The sequence below is a fragment of the Scyliorhinus torazame genome, chromosome 15 (assembly GCF_047496885.1).
Source record: "Scyliorhinus torazame isolate Kashiwa2021f chromosome 15, sScyTor2.1, whole genome shotgun sequence".
Classification (NCBI taxonomy): domain Eukaryota; kingdom Metazoa; phylum Chordata; class Chondrichthyes; order Carcharhiniformes; family Scyliorhinidae; genus Scyliorhinus; species Scyliorhinus torazame.
The window spans coordinates 72,712,347-72,739,452 of NC_092721.1; the positions used below are offsets into that span (position 1 = coordinate 72,712,347).

The 27,106-nt window shown below is 46.6% G+C and overlaps 1 protein-coding gene across 2 annotated transcripts in view; it reads right to left on the minus strand.

Moving 5' to 3' along the window:
• Positions 1–27,106, minus strand: part of cnmd (chondromodulin) — a 100,872-nt gene that overhangs the window by 46,654 nt on the left and 27,112 nt on the right. For both annotated transcript variants that reach the window (XM_072476306.1, XM_072476307.1), the window contains exon 5: positions 9,537–9,690. In XM_072476306.1, the coding sequence (XP_072332407.1) occupies positions 9,537–9,690 (154 nt within the window). The remainder of the gene's footprint in view (positions 1–9,536; positions 9,691–27,106) is intronic.

The following is a 27,106-nucleotide window of genomic DNA, read 5'->3' on the forward strand; positions in this document are numbered from 1 at the left end:
GCGTCTTAACCTGTGACTTTGCGACCTTGTTACTACACAATCCGGAAAAATCCCAGGATATTCGTCCTTCAACCCTTCAGCTGACTGACTGTCCACTGGCCTATCAACCACAGTAGGCATCACTCCCACCTGCGATCCAGCTATATCATTAACCAAGATAAACTGTATTCCTGGACAAGATAGTTTCTCTATTACTCCTACTACCACTTCACCACTCTTCACTGGACTTTCCAACCTTACCTTATAGAATGGAACGCTACTCCTCTCATCCTGAATTCCACATATCACCACCTTTTCTGGCAACATTCTTCCCAAACTACATAATTCCTCATTTCTTACCATTAAAGATTGACTAGCCCCTGTATCTCTTAAAATTGTGACTTCTTTCCCTGCTCCTCCTGATACACATGAGTAAACTTTACCCACACAAGTAAATTCTTTAAAGACATCTGGCATCTTCTTAACAATTACTTCTTGAACAGGCTGTACAATCATTTGCACCTCCTTCGCTTCCCTTGGGCTTTCCTTTACCACTCTAACAAATCCAACTGTCTTATCCTGTTTTACCACATCAGCCTTCCCAGTGTTTTTCTTCAACCACCAACACTGTGACTTTACATGGCCTAGTTTATTACAGTGAAAACATTTGCAACTATTCATCTGTTTTTCACCCTCCTGGATTTCTTTTTTAATCTGAGGTACACTCTCTTTATTGTCTCCCATCAGATCACCTTTACCTTTACCACTTGAGTATTTCTCATGTCCCCAGTTTCTATCCCTCACCGGCTGAAACTGATGTCGGAAACCAATCTTTGATTTATGAACTAATTCATAATCATCTGCCATTTCTGCTGCTAATCTCACAGTTTTAACCCTCTGTTCTTCCACATGAGTTCTCACTACATCAGGAATTGAATTTTCAAACTCCTCCAAAAGTATAATTTCTCTGAGAGCTTCATACGTTTGGTCTATTTTCAAAGCCCTTATCCACCTATCAAAATTAATCTGTTTGAGCCTTTCAAACTCCATGTATGTTTGACCAAATTCTTTCCTTAAATGTCTAAACCTTTGTCTGTAAGCTTCAGGCACTAGCTCATATGCATTTAAGGTGGATTTATTCACCCCCTCATACGTTCCAGATACCTCCTCCGGTAGTGATGCAAACACTTCACTAGCCCTACCTACCAGCTTTGTTTGAATCAGTAATACCCACATGTCCTGTGGCCATTGCACTTGTTTAGCTACCTTCTCAAATGAAATGAAAAAGGCTTCTACCTCCTTCTCGTCAAACCTTGGCAATGCTTGGCCACATTTAAATAGATCCGCACCACGTCTTCGACGATGAGGCTCTGTCTCATTATTCTCATCCATCTCCTCCAATTGTACGTGTCCCTTTGCGTCTGCCAATTTTAACTGATTTTCATGTTTCAGAGCCATTTTCCGAAGTTCAAACTCTCTCTCTTTTTCTCTTTCCTCTCTATCTCTTTCTTTGTTTCTTTCTTCTCTCTCCTTTTCTTTTTCCTCTCTATCTCTATCTCTTTCTTTTTCTCTCATTGCATATTGAAGCCGCTTTAATTCTTTTTCATGTTCAAGTTTCGTTAATTCTTTTTCATGTTCAAATTGCTTAATCTGCAACTGGAGCTTTGCCATATCTAATAAGTCAGAATGTATCACAGGCAAACGTAAATGCGCAGATACCGCCATAACTACCTCATCTTTTTGTATTTTGCTAGGCAGTGTTAACTGCAATGCTTTTGCCAAACCTAACAGTCTGTTTTTAGTCTCTGTCCGTAAGGTATCACGTGTTACCGCGTCCACCCCCAAAAACTTCTGAGCCTCCGAAAGAGCCATTGTTCACAACACTCTCCCCACTTAAACTAAAATACCACACCAGAAAAGCAACAATCCTTCACTGTCTTTAAGTTCACAAAACCCAATTCAATAGATAGACTTTTATCCCCCTTGAGCCCCCAATTGTTATGGGCGAGGTGTTTTCAGAACCCCAAAATGTATCATGGAGTTCAACCACCCTCCCCCTTTAATGGATTGCTGCTTTTGAAGCACACGGCTTGTTCCCCAGGTGTGATGTTACAATTATGGACACCTGGTTTTTAAACACAAAACAATGTTTATTCCATGAACTCAACTTAACCTTTTAAATCAACATTGGATCCCGTCACACCCCTTACTTCAAAGATAACTCCGAAAATAATACAACACTAAATAATCCCTCAAAATGTTCCTTCAAACATCCAAAAGGCTTCAAACCTTCAAAACAGTAACACACCAGGTCACAGAATATATATATTTTCTGTTGGATGACAGAGATATATCAGCTTGGTTGACTTCAGCTCCAGCACCTTGCTTTTCTTCCTGCAGCTCTCTGGAAACACATAGACACACCCAAGCTGCTCTCTCAAACTGAAAGCAAAAGCAGAAGTGAGCTCAGCTTAGCTCCCCCCACCCTTTGACATCACTTCAGTAATATGATCAGCTTCATTTGTTGAAGGTACATTTCTTCAACATCCAATTCTTAAAGGCACTCTCGCATGACACCCATAACCTAACCTGTACATCCTGGACACTAAGAGACAATTTAGCACAGCCAATCCACCTGACCCGCACATCTTTGGACTGTGGGAGGAAACCGGACCACCCGGAGGAAACCCATGCAGACACGGGGAGAACTCCACATAGGCAGTGACCCAAGATTGGAATTGAACCCAGGTTCCGGTGTTGTGAGGAGGCAGTGCTAACCACTGTACCGCCCATATGTGTGCAAGGCATTAAAGGTGGCAGGGCAGGTTGAGAATGCGGTTAAGAAACATACTGGATCCTGGGATTTATAAATAGAGACATAGGCCAGGAATTTCCAGCCCTGACGTGGCGGTTTTCCCCGCAGTGGATGCAGCGGGCCATTCAAATCTGGCAGGACTGGAAGATCTCACCGGAAAAAAGGGCTGGAAAATCCCACCCATAAAGTGCAAAGTCAGGGACATTTTGATAAAAATGCATAAAACAGTGGTTCAGCCTCAATTGTAACACTGTATCCAGTTCTCATGAACGCTGTGAAGGCATTAGAAATGGTGCAGAAACGATTCAAGAGAATCCTAGATATCATAGAATTTACAGTGCAGAAGGAGGCCATTCAGCCCATCGAGTCTGCACCGTGTCATGATATGCACTCATGTACATAATGAGATACAGAAAGGCAGTGACAGACAACCAGTACAGCCAATCAACACACAGGACAGAACACAACCATTCACCAGGCAGAACACTGGAGGGTGTCACCCACTATAAAACACACGAGGCATCAGCACTCTGCCTTTTTCCACTGATGACAACTGTGATGACAGTCAGAGTGTATTATTCAGTTAGCACCTTCTACACGTGGCTCAGAGCTAGTCTGGTCTAGTTAGTTATAACAAGCACGCTTAGATTAGTAGAGTGTCAAACCCACAGCGAACTGTGTGCATTGCTTAACAAGTTCAATTGAACCAACATCACAGTTTGGAGTTTACTTTCAAGTACAACTGCATCCAGTTGCAGTCCGTGTTACCTCAGGGTGAATAACACAACATGGTACCAGTAGTCTACTTTCTCTAAGTGGCTTACCTCGAGTGATTCCGTGACGACCAGCAAGTGCCTTCCAGCGACATGGAGAAGATCCAGACCCCTCCACAGCTACGGATCTCCGGCTATCTCGGCGCCAACTGGCAGGTCTTCAACAAAGGCTCCTTCTCTACGTTGAGGCCTCAGGCCTCGAGGATGCGTCAGATGCCAGAAAAATCACGCTGCTCCTATCAATTGCGGCGGACCAAGCCATCCAGATTGTCAACTCGCTCAATTATACCGACGGCCAGGACAAGACCAAATCAAGACCGTTTTAGAGAAGTTCGACAGTCACTGTGAAGTTGAAACAAATGAGAGCTTTGAGTGCTATATCTTCCAGCAACGCCTTCAGGGTAAGGATGAACCTTTCCAATCCTTTCTAACTCATCTCCGGAGTGTAGCGCAGTCCTGCAATTATGGTGCCACTGATGATTCCATGATCAGGGATCAGATCGTGTTTGGGGTGCACTCCGAATTCTTGCGGGAGCAACTCCTCAAAATTAAGCACATGACCCTGCCAGTCGCAATCGAGACGTGTATAGTGCATGAGCATGCGAGAAATTGGTACTCCCATTTCAAATCGGCAGAATACGAAAAACTTGCCTCCCACACGGCAGAGAGTGTACAGGCCATCACCCGGATGTAGCGCCTCAGTATCGATGATAGCGGCCATTTTGCGCACTTTTCCCAGGACCCCACGCATGCGCAACACGAACGGGAGAACGAAGCGGCCGAAAACCAAACTACGCAGGTGCAACGATGCACGGAGTGTAACGATGTCAACGTCATGACGTTCCCGAACTGTGGCACCGCCCACTTAAAGCGGCAATGCCCTGCAAAAGGCAGGCGATGTTTAAATTGCGGGAAGCCTAGACATTATGCAGCCTTGTGCAGGTCTGCACCACCAGTCAAGGGCCAGCGATCCCAATTTCAATGCAAGCGCGTTCGATGTGTACAGCAAGGTTTACTGGATTCTGATCCTGGTAGCACTACGGATCCAGAGGACGACTGCCTGGAGTTCCCCTATCGTGTGGGCAGTAGTGAGTATGCCTCCTCAAATTCAGCAAGATGCCTATCTATCCTCAATGTGGATTCCGCAGACGAATGGCGTGCTGTCATACAAGTTAATCAATGCAGCATCCAGTTCAAGCTGGACACTGGTGCTTCTGCCAATCTCAAGCTGATTTTGACCGCATTAAAAAGCAACCCAAAATTCTTCCGCCAGCCTGCCAGCTCCTCGATTATAATGGCAATGCCATAACAGCACTCGGATCTTGTCATCTATTTGTCTCCAACAAGACCATCAATGCCACACTGAGATTCGAAATCGTCAAGCCTGATAAGGCATCCCTGCCCGGTGCCCATGCATGCAAGCTACTCAACCTCGTACAGCGAGTCCATGCCATGTCTTCTTCCAATGTGAATCTTCAGGCTGACATTGATGACATCCTTGCTCAATACCCGGATGTATTTGATGGAATGGGTACTCTGCCATACTGCTACAAGATCCTACTCAGGCCTGATGCCACGCCTGTAATCCATGCACCACGCCGGGTGCCGGCTCCTCTGAAGGAACTTTTAAAGGCACAGCTACAGGAGCTCCAAGACCAGGGCATAAAGTGACGGAACCGACTGACTGGGTCAGCTCGATGGTCTGTGTGAAGAAACCCTCGGGGGAGTTGCGGATATGCATAGATCCCAAAGATCTTAACCGGAACATAATGCGGGAACACTACCCGATCCTGAAGCGGGAGGAACTGACCAGTGAGATGGCACACGCCAAATTCTTCACGAAGCTAGATGCATTGCGTGGTTTCTGGCAGATACAACTGGACGAGTCCAGCAGGAAGCTCTGCACGTTTAACACACCATTTGGCAGGTACTGTTATAACCGTATGCCGTTCGGCATTGTCTCAGCCTCTGAAATCTTCCACAGGATCATGGAGCAGATGATGGAGGGCATTGAGGGTGTGTGTATCTACGTAGATGATGTAATCATATGGTCCACGACCCCCGAGGAACACATATCTCGTATCAAACAAGTCTTTCGTCATGTCCATGCAAACGGCCTCAAGCTGAACAAGGCCAAGTGCTCCTTTGGCATGTCATCCATCAAGTTCTTGGGCGACCAAATATCCCAGCAGGGTGTGCGACCAGATTTGGACAAGGTCAAGGCCATTAACGCCATGAAGACCCCGGAAGAAAAAAAGGAGGTACTACGCTTCCTCGGAATGGTGAACTTCTTGGGAAAATTCATTCCCAACATGGCCTCACACACCACGGCTCTCAGGCATCTGGTGACGAAGTCCACTGCATTCCAGTGGCTACCCACACATTAAGCAGAGTGGCTCGAGCTCAAAGCAGAGCTCACCACTGCTCCGGTACTAGAATTTTTTGACCCGGACAGGGAAACAAAAATCTTCACTGACACAAGCCAGGATGGCATTGGTGCGGCACTCCTCCAGAGGGATGACTCCTCGTCCTGGGCTCCAGTTGCTTATGCATCAAGGGCCATGTCTCCCACTGAGCAGAGGTACGCCCAAATAGAAAAAGAGTGCCAGGGCCTCCTAACCAGCATTGTAAAGTTCCATAACTACGTCTACGGTCTACCTACATTCACAGTGGAGACTGACCACAGACCCTTGGTCCATATCATTCATAAGGACTTGAATGACATGACGCCCAGGCTTCAGCGCATTCTCCTTCGACTCCGAAGGTACGATTTTGAGTTAGTTTACACACCAGGCAAGGAGCTGATAATTGCAGATGCCCTGTCCCGCTCCATCACCTCGCCCTGTGAACAGGTTGACTTCATCCGCCAGATTGAGGCACAGGTGCAGCTGTGAGCCAGCAACCTCCCGGCCTCAGATGAAAGAGTGATCAGCACCACCTCGCAAATGACTGGCAAAAAGGGCAATGCCCTCAGTTCTTTAATGTGAAGGACGACTTGACAGCCGTCGAGGGGATCCTCCTTAAGCTAGGTCGTATTGTTATTCCTCACAGTCTGCAGGGCTTAGTGCTCAAACAAATCCACGAGGGACACCTAGGTGTCGAAAAGTGTAGGCGCAGGGCTCGGCAGGCTGTCTATTGGCCTGGAATCAGCCAGGACATGTCCAACGTGGTCCTCAATTGTGCGGCCTGCCAGTGTTTCCAGCCTGCTCAAACAAAAGAAACACTCCAGCAACACGAGATCGTGACCTCTCCGTGGTCCAAGGTGGGAATCGACCTTTTTCACGCCAATGGGCGTGACTATGTGCTCATCATAGACTACTTCTCAAATTACCCGGAAGTTGTGAAGCTGTCAGACCTCACATCAAGGACAGTCATCAAGGCCTGCAAGGAGACATTTGCCAGGCATGGTATTCCACTCCCTGTCATGAGTGACAATGGTCCCTGCTTCCACAGTCAAGAGTGGTCCAATTTCACCAAGTCGTACCAATTCAACCACATTACCTCGACCCACACTACCCGCAGTACAACGAGAAGGTTGAGAAAGGGGTCCATATAGTGAAGCAACTGCTCTGCAAGGCTGCGGACTCTGCTTCTGACTTCAACCTTGCGCTGTTGGCATACAGGGCAACCCCTCTGTCCACCGGTATGTCTCTGGCTCAACTCCTCATAAATAGAGACCTGCGAATGACTGTTCCAGCCATACACTTACCAGACCTGGATCACCTCTCAGTGCTGCGAAAGGTGCAGCAACTGAGGAACCGGCAAAAGGTGACGTACGATGCTCATGCCACCGATTTGCCTGTGCTATCTCCGGAAGATGCTGTTCGGATCAAGCTACCTGATGGAGGCTGGTCAGCTCCAGCTGTTGTTGTTCGACAGGCTGCTCCCAGATCGTTTGTAGTTCGTATGGCTGATGGCTCCATTGTCAGGCGCAACAGAAGGGCACTGCGCAAAGTTGCCTGCCCTCCACCAGATCTTACTTTTCCAGATGTTGTTATGCCTCCTCCGGACATCTCGCACCATGCTGCCGGAGGAGGTGGTGGAAGCAGGGACGATAGTGACATTTAAGGGGCATCTTGACAAATACATGAATAGGATGGGAATAGTGATATACAGACCCAGGAATTGTAGAAGATTTTAGTTCAGACGGGCAGCATGGTCGGCACAGGCTTGGAGGGCCGAAGGGCCTGTTCCTGTGCTGTACTTTTCTTTGTTCTTTGTTCTTTGAGGCCACCAATCTGGCATCAATCCCGCCGGTCAAGGCGCCGTCATCCCCACCTCCACCTCTCAGGCGGTCGACAAGGATCCCACGCAAGCCCCAAAGATTGGACTTATAGACATTTATCTTGTAAATTTTGTTCTGTATCTGTACGTTAGACACCTCTCATGTATATATTCGTCCACTCGCCATTTAATGTAAATAGTCATACATGTAAATACAGTCGCATTTGCTCCAAGCAACCAACATTTCTTTTTAAAAAAGGGATGTCATGATATGCACGCATGTACATAATGAGATACAGACAGGCAGTGACAGACACCCAGTACAGCCAATCAACACACAGGACAGAACACAATCAATCACCAGGCAGAACATTAACGGGTGGTCTCCCACTATAAAACACACGAGACATCAGCACTCTGCCTTTTTCCCACTGGTGACAACTGTAGTGACAGTCAGGGTGTATAGATCAGTTAGCACCTTCTACATGTGGCTCAGAGCTAGTCTGGTCTAGTTAGTTATAACAAGCACGCTTAGATTAGTAGAGTGTCAAACCCACAGCGAACTGTGTGCACTGCTTAACAAGTTCAATAAAGTGTATTGAACCAACATCACAGTTTGGAGTCTACTTTCAAGTATAACTGCATCCATTTGCAATCCATGTTACCCCGACACACCGGCTCTCGGAAAGAGCACCCTACTTAAGCCCACACCTCAAAACTATCCCCTAACCCAGTAACCCCAGCTAACCTTTTTTGGACACTCAGGGCAATTTTTCATGGCCAATCCACCTAAACTGCACATCTTTGGACTGTGGGAGGAAACTGTAGCACCCAGAGGAATCCCACGTAGACACGGGGAGAACGTGCAGACTCCGCACAGACAGTGATCCAAGCCGGGAATTGAACTTGGGACCCTGGAGCTGTGAAGCAACTGTGCTAACCACTGTGCTACCGTGCTGCCCTCAGTCATGGATGATGATGAACTCTGGTTACATGGGCGGATAGGAGCAGCTGGAGCTGTTCTCTTTTGAGAAGACAAGGTTGAAAGGAGATTTGATAGAGGTGCTGAAAGTCATAAGGGGTCTGGACAGAATAGATGTCCTCCCTTTGGTGGAAGAGTTGAGAACCAAAAGACACCGATTTAAGTTGATTGACAAAGGAAGCAATGGTGACGGATGGAATAGCTGATGTACACAGCAAATGGTCAGGATATGGAATGCACAGTCTGAGAGATTATGGTGAATGCAGATTTAATCATGGCTTCAAAAAGAGAATTGGGTTATTATCTGAGGTGAAAGAATTTGCAGGGCTATGGGGAAAATGTGCCAGATGAGACCAGGTCTCGCAGAGAACTGGCACAGCACGATGGGCCAAATGACCTCCCTTTGTACTGTAACCATTCAATGATTCTCATTCCACAATTGATTTTTATTTATCAATTGACTTATTAAAAGTATAAATTTTAATGACGTGTATGTCCAGAATGCTGACCTATGCTTCCAATCAATGTTGTGGTTGAGCAAGCCTGATTTTTGAGCACAGCATCAGTGCAAGGGTGAAAACATGAAGCTCAAAATTAAAGTTCATGGCTGTAGATTGGTTAAAACACTAACCGATTTTTTTTTGTTTCAAGAAGTCCTACATGTAGGTTCCCCAAAAGCATTTTGTCTCATCTGAAGCCATTGCTATGTAGGCTTAAGACTTCAGCAATAAACAGTTGTTGCTTCATCAGCAGCACAGGTTACCTTTTGTGTATGTTGGACGGAGCCAGTATATAGGGAGGTCACCACACAATTCTAAAATCTTAGGGCTCAAGAAGGCATGGTCTTTGACTGGCTGTTCTGCAGCAACCCAGATGAGAGATTCTTCTTCAAACTTTGCAGGCATGATTTTGTCTTCCTTAAATAAGAGAACAGATAATGCATTGCAGATTATTTATCAATTATTCAAAAAATAATGCACTCATGAATCAACTGTTGTATTATTGTCGCATAGAATGTCTAAAGGGAGTCCCGCTGTCCAAAACCATTCAAGCATTTTGTTGAAAGCAGAGGCTTATTTTTCTATTTTATGGATAGACGGTTCTGAATTCCCAGAAAGGTAACCTTCTGATGCACTAATTCAGTTTTGTTCACTGCAAATATTTAAGGAGCTGTTTAAAAATATGGAGCCTTTTATGGAGTGTGTTCTGATTTTTTTCCAATCCTATTCTCTTAAATGTAACCCAAAATCACTAAACAGGAACATTTCTTAAGCTTTGACAGGACCATCTGTGCTCTACAATGTCTGACATTTAGCAGTATCACACAGCTGGACATTTGCAGCTAATAATTAGGGTCATCTCTTCAAACTGAGGTGATTACAGGTCCAGTTGTCTATAATTATGCAATCAAGAGTGATAATATTTTACAAATGCTGGAGGGAGACAAAGCAACTCTGCTTCACCCTCAGACAGCCTGATAGCAGAACACCTATTTCAGTGTGCAGCTTAGGTCGTCTTTTCCCTTCTTAAAATGGTTCTTCCAGAAATGTCTGATTTTATAGCCATATTACCACATGATGGCACTGTTGACACAATAGTGCTTATGCATGGGTTCATTGTGGATGTGACTAGAGAGGAATAATCGCCAAACTCCTACAAATCTCCTGCTGTACTTCAGAGACAGGCTCGTACTGAAGTTATCACAGATATTATTCCTTCACGGTTACACAAGTGTACACCTATTGTGCAGAAAGCGCAAACTTCCACCTCTTGTTAAGCCACTTCTTCAAGGAAAATTCTCCAATCTAATTGATTGATGAGAGGTTTCTGAGTATTCCCCTTTAGGCATCTTTGAAAAGGGAATTGGTAGAAGATCTTGTGAAAAGGGCACCTTGTATTGCTCAGACAGGCATACAGACATGCCTTGCTATTGCTTAAAGGTCTCGTACTTAAATATCCAGAAGTACAATTGTCAGCTGTTGGAAAATTATTTGGCAATCTCATGTAAACAAAATTTAAGTAAAATAGAAACTATCAGAATTTGTTTTCCCAAGTTTAAAAAAAATACATTTCACATACAATATATGTTAAGGGATATTAATATGGAACCTCTTCCATATATTTATGTATAAATGTAACTGTATTAAATATTAGGTTTCAATGGTAGGTTTGAAGATTTATTTATGTACTTATTTATGTATTTATTTATTTAAAAACCAAGGCTATCCAAGTAAAATGACAATAGAAACTAGAGAATTAACCATATGAAAATAACATATGAAAATTAATGATTCTTGGAATAGGTGAAAAGGTTAGAGCTGCCACAAAGAATCAAATTTTGTTTTTCTCTTTGTTTATTAATGAATGACCGTTAAGCATATTGTAAGACCTTGCACCCAACCTACGCTGTAAATCTACAGCAAGCATTTGAAAAATTAGAGAACAATTCATAAACTACCATAATTTCATATCAATACGAATTAAAATTGTATCCCTTGGAGTGTGGTCATGAAATCAGTCAAACCTTAGAGATCATATTTTATGGTAACAGCAGTGTTGTCTTTGGTATTATTCTTCACTCCTCTCTTTCCTTTTAGATAGATGCTTGCATTTATTTTGCACCTACAATTAATTAAAACTGGTGCTTGGTGGTAAGACTTGGCAGAATGTCAGGTTTGATCTATCAGATTTGTTCAATAAAACATTTGATTTCTCCTTCTGCACTGTAGGGATTCTATGATTCTGACATGGCCACTTGCACAGACAACCACTGCACCTCATCATGCAGATTCTCAGGAGGTCATTTTCAGCTCTTTCATTATGTTGTAGTTTACAAGAATGGAGAATTCTACCTCCATTCACCAAACGAGAAGAAAGTGCAAACTCCACACAGACTATCACCCAACGGCGGAATTAAACTAGGGGCCCCTGGTGTTGTGAGGCAGCAATGTTAACCACTGTGCCAGCGTGCCGCCCATTCCCGTACCCTGTCAATGGGATTTCCCATAGAAACCACCCCACGCCATCGGCAAACCCACGAGTGAGGGTACGCTGCCGGCAGAACCAGAGAATCCGACCGCCAGCGAACGGCCGGAGAATTCCACCCTTTAACTCTGTTTCTCTCCAGAGATGCTGCCTGACCTGCTGAGTATTCACAGCATTTCCTACTTTCAGACATGTCCATGCTTCAGGAATGAACGGTCCTCTTCTGTGCTTACTAAATACTCTTAAGATTGACTTTCGGCGAGACGGGAAAATCCCGATGGCGGGTAATGCTGGAGAATCACATCCTCTATTTTTCCTCAATTTATTGTGCCTCTGGGTTAGTTATTGGCCTCCTTTGATTATTTGGGGATCTTTGTCATGTTCACTTCACTCAAAACATTGAGATACTTATGTTTGGAGGAATCTTATTAAAACTACTCCATGTTTTTCACTACTTCATTATCTGACCCACTTGTAAATCATAGAAAGCTCGACTTTATTTTAGCATCCTTCTTCTGATATGTACCTCAGTTCCAGTGACTTTCCCTAAAAAAAAACTTTCAGGACCAGAAGCTAAAATTCCTACTGTTCTCAGCCTGCACTAGGTGTGATCGGAAAGCTGAAACTTTCACGAATACGTGATTTGATGCTATAATGTCTGCAATGAGATTAGTTGGTTTTCTGCCTATTGTTATATTCTGCAAAAAAACACGATCAAATTTTTATACTCTCCACCTTTGATTTCCTAATCATCATTGTGGAGAGAGGTGTCTCCACAATGACAATTGACACTGGGATCTGCACAGACTGCTCACACCTGGAAAGCAATTGTGAAAATGGGTAGCATTCTGCTGGTTGACTTCAGTGATTAGAATTCTTTACAGATGTTAACACACTGACCAAGACCCAAAATGTAGGATTAGGTTTCCCCAAATTGTTCCCTTTGGAAATTCACAATTCTTTTTTTCTGAATTTGTCATTATTGGTTTTGATGTTCTACACTCAGGTAATCATTTAATTTCTGTGTTCGTGGAATGTAAGCGTTGCTGGCAAGACCAGCATTTGCTGCCCATCCCAAATTGCCCTTATTCCAAGGGGCTTGCCCCTTCATTTCAGAGGGCAGTTAAGAGTCGTCCACATTGTTGTGGGTCTGGAGTCAGGTGTAGTAGCGGCTGGTTTAGCACAGTGGGCTAAGTAGTTGGCTTGTAATGCAGAACAATGCCAGAAGCGCGGGTTCAATTCCCGTACCGGCCTCCCCGAACAGGCGCCAGAATGTGGCGACTAGGGGCTTTTCACAGTAACTTCATTGAAGCCTACTTGTGACAATAAGCGATTATTACCAGACCAGGCAACAATGGCATATTTCATTCCCCAAAGGACATAAGTGGTTTTTGATGACAATTGGCAATGGTTTTGTGGTCACCATTACTGAGACTAGCTGTACAATTCAAGATTATTAATTGAATTTGAATTTCACCGGTTAACATTGAACTGTATGCCCAGAATTTTACAACCTTGCCCTGCAGAAGCAGGGCAGGCAGGCAGGTTGGTAGTAAAAGCGAGTGGCACAGCAGGGAAGTCATGCCTGTGTCTTACCTGCTTCCACTGAATTTTACCAGAAGCAGGATAGGCGTTGGGCTACCTGTCCATCCTTGGGCCAATAGGGGCGGCATGGTAGCACAGTGGTTAGCTCTGTTGCTTCGCAGCTCCAGGGTTCCAGGTTCGATTCCCGGCTTGAGTCACTGTCTGTGCGGAGTCTGTACGTTCTACCTGTGCCTGCGTGGGGTTCCTCCGGGTGCTCCGGTTTCCTCCCACAAGTCCCAAAAGTCGTGCTTGTTAGGTAATTTAGACATTCTGAATTGTACTAGGTATACAGGTCCACAGGTCACTGAAAGGGACAACACAGGTGGAGAACGTAGTCAAGAAGGCGTACGGCATGCTTGCCTGAGTATAAAAATTGGCAAGTCATGTTGCAGCTGTATAGAACCTTAGTTAGGCCACACTTGGATAATAGTGTTCAATTCTGGTCGCCACACTACCAGAACGATGTGGAGGCTTTGGAGAGGGTGCAGAAGAGATTTATCAAGATGTTGCCTGGTATGGAGGGCATTAGCTACGTGGAGAGGTTGAATAAACTCGGTTTGTTCTCACTGGAACGACGGAGATTGATGGGCGACCTGATAGAGGTCTACAAAATTATGAAGGGCATAGACAGGGTGGATAGTCACAGACTTTTTCTCAGGGTAGAGGGGTAAATTCCTAGGGGGCATGGGTTTCAGGTGCGAGGGGCAAGGTTTAGAGGAGATGTATGAGGCAAGTTTTTTTACACAGAGAGTAGTGGGTGCCTGGAACTTTCTGCCAGAGGCGGTGGTGGAAGCAGGGATGATAGTGACGTTTAAGGGGCACTTGACAAATACATGAATAGGATGGAAATAGAGGAATACGGACCCCGGATGTGTAGAAGATTTTAGTTTAGACGGGCAGCATGGTCGGCACAGGCTGGAGAGCCGAAGGGCCTGTTCCTGTGCTATACTTTTCTTTGTTCTCTTTGAATTCTCCCGGTGTACCCGAACAGGCAACTAGGGGCTTTTCACAGTAACTTCATTGTAAGCCTATTTGGGACAATAAATATTATTATTATTAGTATTATATGAGCAACTAATGGCTACTTAAGGACCTCCTCCCATCACCACTAGCATTTTCCCAGCAATGAAAGGTGCCTATACCAATTGGCAAGGCTGTCAGGTGAAACTTGGTAGATAGGTTGTCTGCAAGGGTTGGGGAAGAGGTCCTTCCTGTTCAAGCACCCTCTGGCGAATGGTGACCACAACCCCACCTCCTCCCATCAATGGTGATCACTGCCTCCACTTCTGTTCCCTGCCCCATCTCTGGCTACCTGATTGCAGCCCCTCACGCCCTTCATTGGGGCCTGCCTGGCTCTGGTGAAACCAGCCCACTTGCCCAGCAATCTGACCTCCATACTGCCCCGTATGGGGACTGACTGTAAGTCTCACTAGTTACCACTGCACCTGGTGACACCCCTGGGCCTGACCAGCAGCCCTCAGAGGCGGGACACCCTCCTGGATCGGGGCAGAAATCACGTTCTGAGCCACTTAACCACCCGAGAGCCATACAATTAGACTGTGTTTTCACAACCGTGTGGAGGCACGCTCTTACTGACCTTTCAGCTGGGGTGCCATTGCCTCTGCAAAACAATCCAACCACCGTTCAATGTTTAAGTCTTAACTTTCTATTCAAAGTGGTTATGGTGCTCCATTATTCAATGGGCTTCTGAATGGATTTTCAGAAGCAGTATTTTCAGGAGAAAAAGATATTCTCATTTCACTCGCATTTGTTCTGGAAATGTAAGTGACCTTTCCTCGTATTTTCTCTGAGCCTCTCTTTTTAAATATATTTAGGAATACATACCATTCTCTCAAAAACTTTGGACCTAGAGGTTCGAGCTGGAGAGGTGGGGAAGGGGCTCCTATGCCACAATGCTGAAGGCAGGTTTATTATTATTATTGGGACTTCTAACTAATTGAAAGTAAATATTTTCAAGACTTGAACCCTTGAGTAGGCAATAGCCATGAGTCAGTAGTCACAGGTCAAATCATAATAGTTTCACAATACTGAAATCTGCCAGATATGGGTATTATATTCTGTGCTCCCATGGCATGTAACTTAGTTAAGGAAGGCCAGCAAAAGTGCGAAGGAAAGGGGTTCTAAAGACATCAGGAGCAGGATTCTCTAGTTCCCCATCTGCGTGTTTCTCGGTGACGTGCCATTCGCTGCCAGCGGGATTCTATCTTCCCACCGCTTGCCAATGGGATTTCCCATTGAAGCCACCCCATGCCACCCAGAAACCCTTGGGTCAAGCTGGTCGCAACGACTGGAGAATTCCAGCCCAGGTCACATAATTTATACAGTACTGTACGACTGCTATTCTGCCCATCAGATATATTATCTTGGCACCATCATGTGGCGTTGACTGAAGGTCTGTGCTTCAGGATAATAAGGTTTGGCAGAGAAGCAACTCTTGTACACCACTGGCAGACAAGACCTAACGTTGGTACGGCATTACCAGTAGCTGTCAAAAGTGGAATAGCCTCAAACTGTAAGCAACCAACTCTTCCCAAACAAATACTGGTGTGAGCCAGTTCTCTCTGCACAGGTATGGAAGTGGGAGGGGTTCAGATTTCGTAGAGCTGCCATCTTCCTCATGTACCGGTAGCAGCAGGATGGCCAATTCTACATTCTGAACTCATGCACAATGCTGTGACATCCATGAACTGAAAGGGCTTTTTAAGACTGTGCAGCTGGTCTGAGATCCTCATCCTAGCACCATGCAGGTCAATGACTGCAATTCAGGCCGCTCTGGAGATATTTTTATTTTATGGCAAAAAGCAGTAGGAAGATAACAAGGATGGCATTTGATTTCTCAAAGTATCAGAGAACACAAGCAGTACAGAACCCAGGGTCCCCAAATCATTGTCAGCTGCTGCATAACCCACCCCACACCCGTCAACCAACAAAAGCATAACCCATTGAAGCCATGCCAGAGCAGGATGGTAAGAGCAGCATCCATGAGGAAGGAGTTGGTGAAATATCTGCATAACCTGAAAAGGCTAGTTCATCAGACACTTAACAAGTATCCAAGTTGCCCAATTTCTCAAACTGCTTGAGAACAACTACAAAATAAACTTTCCTAAAATATCACCTTCAATTCAATCAATGTCTCTGACATTATACAAAATAATTACATATAAATCCTCTGTGCAATATACTAATTAAGTACAGGACATTTTTTTCAAACCATTGTATGCTCTGTAAATGCTTCTCCTTTGTGTTGATGCATTATGTGATTATGTGTGATATACTACATTTATCCTACTACTTTTCTAAAGCGGTTCTTTTATGAAAAAAGTTGCTGACTAGCTGCAGGGTTTCACTGGTAGCTTTCTGGGATACTGGTAGCCATTGACAACCTTAGACATTAGATTTTTAAGGAGTCTCAGTTAGTCCTATGGAAGTTGAATTCTTAGCTGCTGCAACAGACGCAGAAATAATGCTTGTCTCTCAATAACTATCTTGGTTTCAGTAGGCACCAATACTCCCTCCACTTTACCCTAGTACTGTGACTCACTCTGTGCATCTTCCTCAATCACTGCTGGTGTGTTGGTTGCTTGAGCCTATTCACATAGATATTTGGTGTTTTTGTAGCTATTTAGCCACATAGAACAGCACTTCAGCAGGGATGCTTGATGGGCTAGATGTATTGTCCTGAGAGACAGGCGTGATCTGTTCCTAGTGCATCCATTTTGGTGCTGGCCACATGCTCTTGTCAATTGTATATCAGCAGTGAGTTTTGGACAACTATGAAATCTGTGAATTTTTGCCTCATGGATGTCTCTTGCCAATTTCCAAGCATGTTGGTGCTGATTAGAAACCATCTTTTAGAGCTACATCCCGTGCCCTTATAGCATCTGCGTGGTTGGTGACAGAAGACACTCTCATGGTGCTTGTGGCCTGTGTCACTGAGAGCTCCATCACTGATGCCCAGGAGCAATGTACCATTGAAGACAGCAGTGAGACAATTGTTTAACCACAAATCTGTCACTGCACACTTCCATATTCATCTGGCTTTGCAGTGTGTTTTGTGAGGAGATCAGTGATTCATACAGATGATTCTGTTTCAAAGTGGCAGCACTAAAAACATGTTATATTGCCATTCACTCTCTTCTCATTGGTGGAACCTTTCGCACAAATTGGCTGCTGTGTTTGCTTCTATAACAGTGACTGCATTTCAAAAGTCATCCATCAATTCCAAGGTGGTCTGGGATGTCCGGAGGATGTGGTAAGCATAATATCAATGCAAGTACATCCTTTCCTTTCGCTGAGGTGTGATAATGAAACAGGGTGCTGTGCTGTACTGGCATACCTAAATATATAATGCATGAAAGGAGTCTGTTCTCCCATTTCTAGCAAAATGTCAAAATCTGGTTTTCCAAGTACATTTTCCAGCAACTCTTCAACTGATCTAATGTTCTCTGTGTGGGTACTGAAATTAAGAACGTGCTTCTATGACATTCTCACATTGTATTACATAGCAAGGCATGAACATTATACAAATGTACTTGCCACAAGTTTCGAGAAGGGCTCTAGCTTTACTACATCGTCCGCCTTCAGTGTTCTCAAGTGTAGTCTTGCCAGAAGGCATGAGGGGCGTCAGGCATTTGGCACTACTGCACGTGAAATTCTGCCCGCGGTTCCTCTGATCGCCAGCAGGAAAACCACAGTGATTCCTGCTGGCCTTAGGAGCGACCCCAACATGCCATTCCATGGCACTTCGAATAAATTGAACCCTCAAACAGGTGCTCAGTGCCATTCAATTGAGTCCTTGCTGGGACTGAGGGGGATGGGATCTACTCTCTCTGGTAGATCTCGCATTCCCCAGTCCCAAAATGCTGCTGCAGCACCGTCACCCCCGTCACCCCCCAGATTACTGGCAGGGCACCCCCTCTCAGTACACCCCCTCACTCCCCCCTAATGTTCACCCCCACTCATTCCCCCCCAGGCCTGCCCCCTGACAGCACCAGCCTGGCACCTTGATGTCCGCGCGGTGGCAAGGGGGTGAGTACCCTCCCTGAAGTTGTTGCCAAGGGAGGTCCTTCAGGGGACCCGTGAGTCAGGGGCGGCTTGTGCTGGGCTGAAGGTGCTCAGATAGAGGGCCTGTCCTGGGTTGGGGTTTATTGGTCTGCTCTTCCCATCTGCAGCCTTTAAACCCGTTAAACAGTCAGTCATTAAGCAAAAATTAAAGTTCTCTCATAATAAAATGAAAGAGTTCTCATATGTACCCCTAAACCCTTTAAAAAGTCTGTCAGTATGCCAAATTCAAAGGTATGTGAGAGGAAGCAGGCAGCCGATCTTTCTAGGAAGCACTTGAGAACAAAGAGGCAGCCTCATAAAAAGAAGTGTGGTTAGAAAACTAGCTGCTCTCCTGAGTTAATGGATCCATGCAGATCTAGGCAAATAAATAATCTCAATCTCCTCTTTGAAACTGCCCTGGTCTGTCAATCAAAAAACTTTTAGGAGGCAAAGGGACGTTAAATTGAATGTAAACAATGCAGTTCAAAGCTTTTAGTTTCTAGGAATACAAACAGGCTTCTATACTTTAAAGGGCTGTAAATTGACCGTGAGAAAATTACTTCAAAAGCTTCCACCACATTAAAGGGATTACTTCTACCTTCATATCACAGACGTTTGAACTTGACATATTGTTTTTGTATATATATTTTAATTAATGTTTGCATTTTTACACTGTACAAGAAATGGATGAAATGGTTCTAATTTACAATTTATGCGTTGTTCCTTTACGGCACCCTCCCTCCACCCCCCTTTGCCCCCTCCCCTCTGCTCCCCCCTTCCCCTTTTCTGCTGTCTCCCGGTCCTACCTTAGGCTCTTCCTTTCACCATAGATAATTTGTTCTGGCGTTCCTTTTACTCTTGTAGCTTTGTGAGGGGCCCTCTGGTCTTGTGTCGGCCTCCCTGGTGTTTCCTTGGGTCTCTCCCCTCTGTTGCCCCCCCCCTCATTCCTGTCTGCTTTCTGTGGCCTTGATGGTTCCCGTGCATCCCCCCCCCCCCCCCCCCCCCCGCCCCCCGGGCTCTGTTCCCCCCACCCTCATGATCCACATTCCATTGGGTCTTTGTCTTTTTTGGGTATCAGCGATATGGTGGTCTGTGTTAGCATTGGGGGCAGGGTGCCCCTCACCAGTGAGTCTGCAGGGCGAGGGAGTGCAAATTCTTTGTAGAAGTCCACCAGGAATCCGTTGGGTCCACCTTCCTGCCTGTATGGAGTTGATGCGACTTCCCCCAGTTGCATTGGTGCTTCCAGCTCCCTCGCCGCCCCCCCACCCGTCTGTTGTGCCCCACGACTGGCATGTCCAGTCCATCAAGAAACTGTTTTATCCCCGAGTCCCCATTGGGGGGCTCGGAGGTGTACAGTCCCTGTTGGAAGGCTTCAAATGCTTTTTTGACATTTTTTAGTTCAGCTACCAGGCCACCTCTGCTGTCCTTCACCTGTGCTATTTCCTTCATGACTGCCTGCTTTTTCCCATGCCTGGAGGAGTTGGAACACTGCCTTCCTGGTGAATAACAGGTTAAAGTCCATTTGTAGCCTTTTCCTCTCCGCCAGAAGCTCTACGATCGCAGCTTTGGAGTACTATCTGTCGACCTCCAGGATTGTGTTGCTATCTAGCCGCCTTTCTTCCCAGTCTCTATGAGCCTTGTAGGCTATAATTTCTTCGCAAATCACCACCTTCAGTGCCTCCCAGAATGTGGAAGAGGATCTATGTCAGGGACTTCCGCCATGGTCTTCTTTATAAACTTAATGTTGTTCCAGTTGGGTGCGTACACGTTCACAAGGACTACTGGTGCCCCGTACAGGACACCGCTGACCATGATGCACCGTCTCCCTTGGCCCATGACCGTTTTATCGTCATGAATGCAGTCCTCTTGCTGATCAGTATGGCTACTCCCCTAGCGTTCATCCCATAGTAGGAATGGTAGGTCTGTTCCACCCAACCCTTCCTTACCCACAGTCGGTCTTTCTCCCATAGGTCCTTCTTCTTGGAAGACGATTATGTTGGTTTTCAAACTTCTTAGATGGGTGAAGACTCTGGGCTGGATTCTCCGTTTTCGGGACTATGTCCCCACGCCGTTGTGAAAACTGTGCTCTTTTATGCCAGGAAAACTAGCGTCAAAAGGCCACAGATTCACAGCCCTGCAGGGGGCTAGCAGGCAGCTGTCGTGGAGCTAGCAACTCCAGCTGCTGATACGGCCCCCAACACTTCCAGGTCAGAGGCCGCACATGCGCATGGCGGCGGCCTCCAGCGGCTGCGCCGTGCTCCATGGCGGACTTAGCCCGCGGACCTGGACCGTGGAAATAGTGCCCCCAATCGGCCGCTCGCCCCACCCGGACCGTCCGTACAAAAAAAGCCCAGTCCCGAATGAGGCCCCCCTGCTCTCCGATCGGCTCGTCCCCTGGAGGGCGACTGCGGACTGAGTCCACAGCCGCCACGCGAGTTTCCCGAACGGCAGGACCACATTAGAAATGCACCGTCAGGAATTTGGCCAGTCGGGGGCAGGAATAGCCGGACGGGCCTCAGGCATTGGCCTCAGGTGGTGGATACTCAACGCGGCACACTCCCCAAGTACGCTGCTTTTCTGGGGGCAGAGAATCGCGGAACCAGCGCCGGGCCCGATTTCATGCGGGAAACTGGATTCTCCGCCCTGTCGCCAAACACGATTTCAGCGTCGGGGTGCGGAGAATCCAGCTCCTGGTCTTTTCACTGGTCCATTAAGTCCCCTAATATTCCAGTTGATAATCCTGATGGGGGTGTTCTGTCTCGCCGCTCCGGAGGGATCAACCATATTTACCTGGTGGACATGCCTCTGCACTCCGGGGCTTCCCTTTTTTCAGGGATCATCCAAAGTGGCTGCCTATGGTGCCCTACCCTGCCCCCCCCCATGCATCCTCCTATCTTCCACTCCTATCCCTGTGATTCCCCCCCACACTTGCCAGGCACTCCGTCCCCACTACGAGATGTCCCGCGACCCCCCTCTCTTTCATATCTCCTGCCGCTAGCTTTCCCCGCTAATCTGGTGGCCCCCCTCCCGGAGTTGATCTTTCTCCTCATGCCCAATCAATTGCTGTTCTCTCTGTCTCCTCTATCCCCCTTTCCTGTACTCCGCTGCTAGTGCACCTACTCAATATGAGACAGTACCGTCCCGCGCATCTTCCTCATCGCTGCTTCGTTTGCCTTTTGTCCAGGCCACTTTGCCCGCATGAACATATCTGCCTCTGCCAGGGTGGTGAAATAGCGTCCTTTATTCTTGTCACCCAGAGCCTGGCTGGGAATAACATCCCAAGTTGTTTACAGGGCCGACTTTGCGTGGTTAAACTTGGCCTTTGCCAAGACTGCCCCAATGTCTTGCTACACCTGTATTCTGTGTCCTTCCCAACTGCATGCCTTGATCTGCCGAGCCCAATGCAGGATCGTTTCCCGATCCTGGTACCTGTGTAACTTGGCAATTATCGCCCTTGGCTGCTCCCGGCCTTGGGCTTTGATCGGAGTACCTGTGGGCTCTGTCGATTTCCAGTGGCTTTGAAAAGCTGTCTCTTCCAATCAGGTTGCCCAGCATCTGGTCCATGGAGTCCGTCAGGTCCCTGTCCTTGATCCCCTCTGGAAGGCCCACTTTTCAAATATTCTGTCACCGAGATCGGTTCTCCTGGTCCTCGACCTTCACCTTCAGGCTCCCTTGGGTCACCACCAACCATTTTATCTCTGATTCCAGAGCATTGATCCTGTCGCTCTGGGCGGTCGATGCCTTTTTGAGTTCCTGGATTGTCTTTCCCTGAGCCTTCAGCTTCTTCCCCATTCCACCAAGCGCCATCCGCATGCCGACCAGTGCCTCCTCCACTACCACCTTGACCGACACCTGGATGTCCACTTTGATCTCTTCCTTCATCGCGGTCAAGTCCTTAATTAGGAATGTCCTTGATCCTTCTTCAGAAGGTTCCCCCTAGCCAGGGGGTCTCTGGGAGGGGAGGGCAAGTGGGGGGGAAGGGTAGCTCTTGGGTGGACTTTGGGGCAACTCCCTTAAGGGGTTACACCATTGGCCCATGGCGAGGTCCACCATGTCAGGGCCACACTGGTAAAGGCCAGGAGTGATCCACGTGAAGCACAGCCGGAGGACCAGAGAATCGCAAGGGCTCGGACACTCTGGTGATGAGCCCACTAAGTGGATGCAAATGAGTCATTAGGTCCTATTTGCATCCATTAGCATTGTCCCACTGGCACACGGGCATGAACCCCCATCCTGCCACCAGCAAGTCAGTTCTGCGCGAACCTCGATTTCGGCTGGATACCCAATTCGCCACCCAATCGCAATCTGCATTTCTGGCATCACGGGGTGAAGAATCCAGCCCACGGAGTGGCTGTTTAAAGGGTTTAAAGGCTGCAGATGGGAACAGCAGCCAAATTACGCCCATCCTAGGACAGACACCCGACCTGAGCTCCTCCAGCCCAACACTTGACCCCTGCCCCCCACCTCCCATGGAGGACACCCCTCAGCACCCTGGGGGCAATTGTAGGGAGAATACTCACCCTCCTACCACTCCTTGGTCTGCCAGGTCCATGTCCCTCAGGACTTGCACAATTTATGCCACCTGACTCTAGTTTGGGGAGCTGGAGCATCCCAGGTGGCAGCTGAATCAGGCACCCTGGGCAGGATTCTCTGATCCTGAGGCGCTGTTGTAAACGCCGTCACGTTTTATAACAGCATCAACAGGCCCCCAGGAGCAGCGATTCTGAGCCCAACAGGAGGCCAGCACGGCAATGGAGCGACCCACGCTGCTCCAGCTGCCGATACCGGTGTCAAATGGGCGCCGCGGGTCTGCGCATGCGCGCTGTGACCGGCGCGAATGCGTGCATGCGCGGTGGCTTCCTTCTCCGACCCGGCCCTGACGCAACATGGCATAGGGCTACAGGGCCCCCCCCCTCGCCCCCCCCACCGCCCCGCCAGGTAAGACCACACGTGGACGGCACTCGTGGGACTCAGATTTTTTTTGCGGCCGTTCGGCCCATCCTGGGCGTAGAATCGCCAGGCGTGCGAAATAGAGCGGCCCCCAACCGACGCCACGCCGACCGCTCTGGCGCCAATGGCGGCGATTCTCCGCTCACCGGAGAATTGGCGGACCGGCGGCAGGCGTCATCACGTGATTTGTGAATCCTGCAGCTCGTGGACAGCCTTGGAGAATCCTGGCCTCTGTTCTTGATGATTTTACACCAGTCCTGTCCGCTGCTGCCCCATTGTAAGTGAGAACGGAGAATTGCCGTTCCTACCAAACCTCCATTCACCAGAGAATTCCAGCCGCGAGTTAGGCCGGAGCTTTTCGGCGCATCTCATCTTGCAAGCAGGTGTATTCTTGTAGTAGAGATTGCAGGCAACTGCAACAGCACCAAACAACTGCACAAACTCAGGAGCAAACCACACGCTCGAACCTTACGATGAATGTTTCTCTTGTGAGGCCTTTTAAGAATTGCTACTTAGTGCATTACTTTGCAGGAGCAGTTGGCAATTCTAAGCACAACATACATTAGAAATGTCTCAATTTATATAAAACCTTCCTCCAGTTAGTTTTACCATGAATCTGAGTGACTTATTATAGCTCAGTGCTTTACAGCATGACCGAATGAAATATTTACTAGGGTTGACTTCTTGCAAGTTTACTTACAGCAAGTAGCTTGTTACGCATAACAATATTATTTGCTTGCCTTGGCTTTGGGGTTCCTTGAAGGAAGAGTGAAGACGCTGCTTCAGAATGTTAAATTTGAGGGCTATAAATGTCAATTGTACGAAGATCCATAGACATTAGATGAAGTTTCTTATTTCTCAGTTTTTGTCCCTGCTATTTCACATCTCGATTCTCTGCAGGTCAGGTTCAGCCACTCTGGATGGGAAAGTAGACCTTGATTGCCAACATGTTCCTCTTGCTGTTCAAATTGTTCAGCGAGTAAACTCCAACACTGCACACATTTTTATCTACACATTAAACAACTAGAATTCACTGATTTATGGAAAAACACATTTTGAAAGGAGCATCGCTGCTTACACCTGTCTGACAATCTGGAAAAGGAATTTCAACCATGGATTTGTTTGCACTCAAGCTGTGACTACATTTCATACATATGTATTGAAGTGCATGTTACTTTAGTCCAAATTGCATTTTGCCTGTATTATTGCCAATCTAAAACATGGGGCTGACGCAAGTCTCCTCAGTGATATATTTTGATTACTCGTCCTGATCTGGCTTGTCGGTAGGTTTTGCATGGCTTGTATATCGTAAATATTCACATCTTTTAAGATTTCTGATCTTTTTATTCATATAATTTGTGAGCTATAGGTTTTTTATACACTAGGCAGGCAAGATCTTGTTCCTCTTAAACACATCACTACCTTTGGGTTCAGCTGCAGGGTCCCATTTTTGTTATTTGCAGGTTCGTATCTTTGCAAATACATCATTTAAAAAAACATTTTGAGCTTTCCTAGTCGCTGAACTGTAGACGAAGCATACCGGTCAAGTGATATTCACTTAACGTTACATAAGTAAACATTGTGTAATTGGTAGCAGTGATAGCAGAGATTAGAGAGCCAGATGTTTTCCCTGGGGTTCAGGTGTTTCAACGGATCAATGGATTTCCTTGAATTCCTACAGTACAGAAGGAGACCAATCAGCCTTTTGAGTCTGCACTTACCTTCTGAAAGAGCACTCTATCTAGGCCCACGCCCCTGCCCTTTCCCCTCAACCCCACCTAACCTTTTTGGATATCAAGGGGCTATTTAGCATCTAAAAACTGATGGAGCCCTTGAGGAGTACAGTGAGGGTAGGAAGGAACTTAAACATGGAATTAGGAGGACTAAAAGGGGGCATGAAATCCCTTTAGCAAACATGGTCAAGGAGAATCCCAAGGCTTTTTATGCATATAAGGAGCAAGAGGGTTGCAAGAGAAAGAGTAGGCCCACTCTTGGACAATGTTATGCGTGGAACCACAAGAAGTGAGTGAAATCCTTAATGAGTACTTTGTATCAGTATTCACCAGGGAGAAGGACATGATAGATGTTGAGGTCAGGGATAGATGTGTGAACGATCTTGAGAACGTCAATGTATTAAAGGAGGAAGTGTTCAGTATCCTAAATGGCATTAAGGTAGACAAGCCCCCGGGGCCAGATGGGATCTATCCCAGGATACTGCAGGAGACAAGGGGAGAAATAACTGGGGCCTTAACAGATATTTTCACATACTCTTTGACCACAGGCAAGGTTCCAGAGGACTGGAGAATAGTCAATGTTATTCCCTTGTTTAAGAAAGAAAGCAGGGACAATCCAGCAAATTATATGCCAGTGAGCCTGACATCAGTGGTGGGGAAGTTTTTGGAAAAGATACTGAGGGACAGAATATATGCTTTTTTGGAGGAAAATGGACTAGTTCGTGATAGGCAGCATGGTTTTGTATGGGAAGATCATGTCTCACCAACTTGATTGAGTTTTTTGAAGTAGTGACAAAGAAAATTGATGAGGGAAGGGCTGTGGATGTAGTTTCTATAGTAAGGTGTTTGACAAGATTCCACATAGCAAACTGGTACAAAAACAAAAATCACATGGGATTCGGGGTGGGCTGGCTGGATGGATACAGAACTGGCTTGGTTATAGAAGGCAGAGAGTAGTGGTGGAGGGATGTTTTTCAGAATGGAGATCTGGAGCTAGTGGTGCTCCTCAGGGATCAGTTCTGGGACCTCTGTTGTTTGTAGTATATATAAATGAAATGGAGGATAATGTGGGTGGTCTGATTAGTAAGTTTGTAGATGACACAAAGATTGGCGGAGTTGCTGATAGTGTCGAAGATTGTCAGAGGATACAACAGGATATAGATAGATTGGAGACTTGAGCACAGAAATGGCAGATGGAGTTCAATCTGGACAAATGCAAGTTGGTGCATTTTGGAGGTTCAAATCTCGGTATGAACTATACTGTAAATGTTAGAACCCTTAGGAACATTAACATTCAGAGGGATCTGGGCCTGCATGTCCACAGATCCCTAAAAGTGGCAACACAGGTGGCCAAGGTGTTTAAGAAGGCATATGGCATGCTTGCCTTCATCAGTTGGAGCATTGAGTACGAGAGTTGGGGAATCATGTTGCAGCTATATAAAACCTTGGCTAGGCTGCATTTGGAGTATTGCATGCAGTTCTGGTCACCACATTATCAGAAGGACGTGGAAGCTTTGGGGAGAGTGCACAGAAGGTTCACCAGGATATTGCCTGGTCTCAAGGGTGTTCGCTATGAGGAGAGGCTGAATAAACTAGGATTGCTTTCAAACAAAGAACAAAGAAATGTACAGCACAGGAACAGGCCCTTCGGCCCTCCAAGCCCGTGCCGACCATGCTGCCCGACTAAACTACAATCTTCTACACTTCCTGGGTCCGTATCCTTCTATTCCCATCCTATTCATATATTTGTCAAGATGCCCCTTAAATGTCCCTATCGTCCCTGCTTCCACTACCTCCTCCGGTAGCGAGTTCCAGGCACCCACTACCCTCTGCGTAAAAAACTTGCCTCGTACATCTACTCTAAACCTTGCCCCTCTCACCTTAAACCTATGCCCCCTAGTAATTGACCCCTCTACCCTGGGGAAAAACCTCTGACTATCCACTCTGTCTATGCCCCTCATAATTTTGTATACCTCTATCAGGTCTCCCCTCAACCTCCTTCGTTCCAGTGAAAACA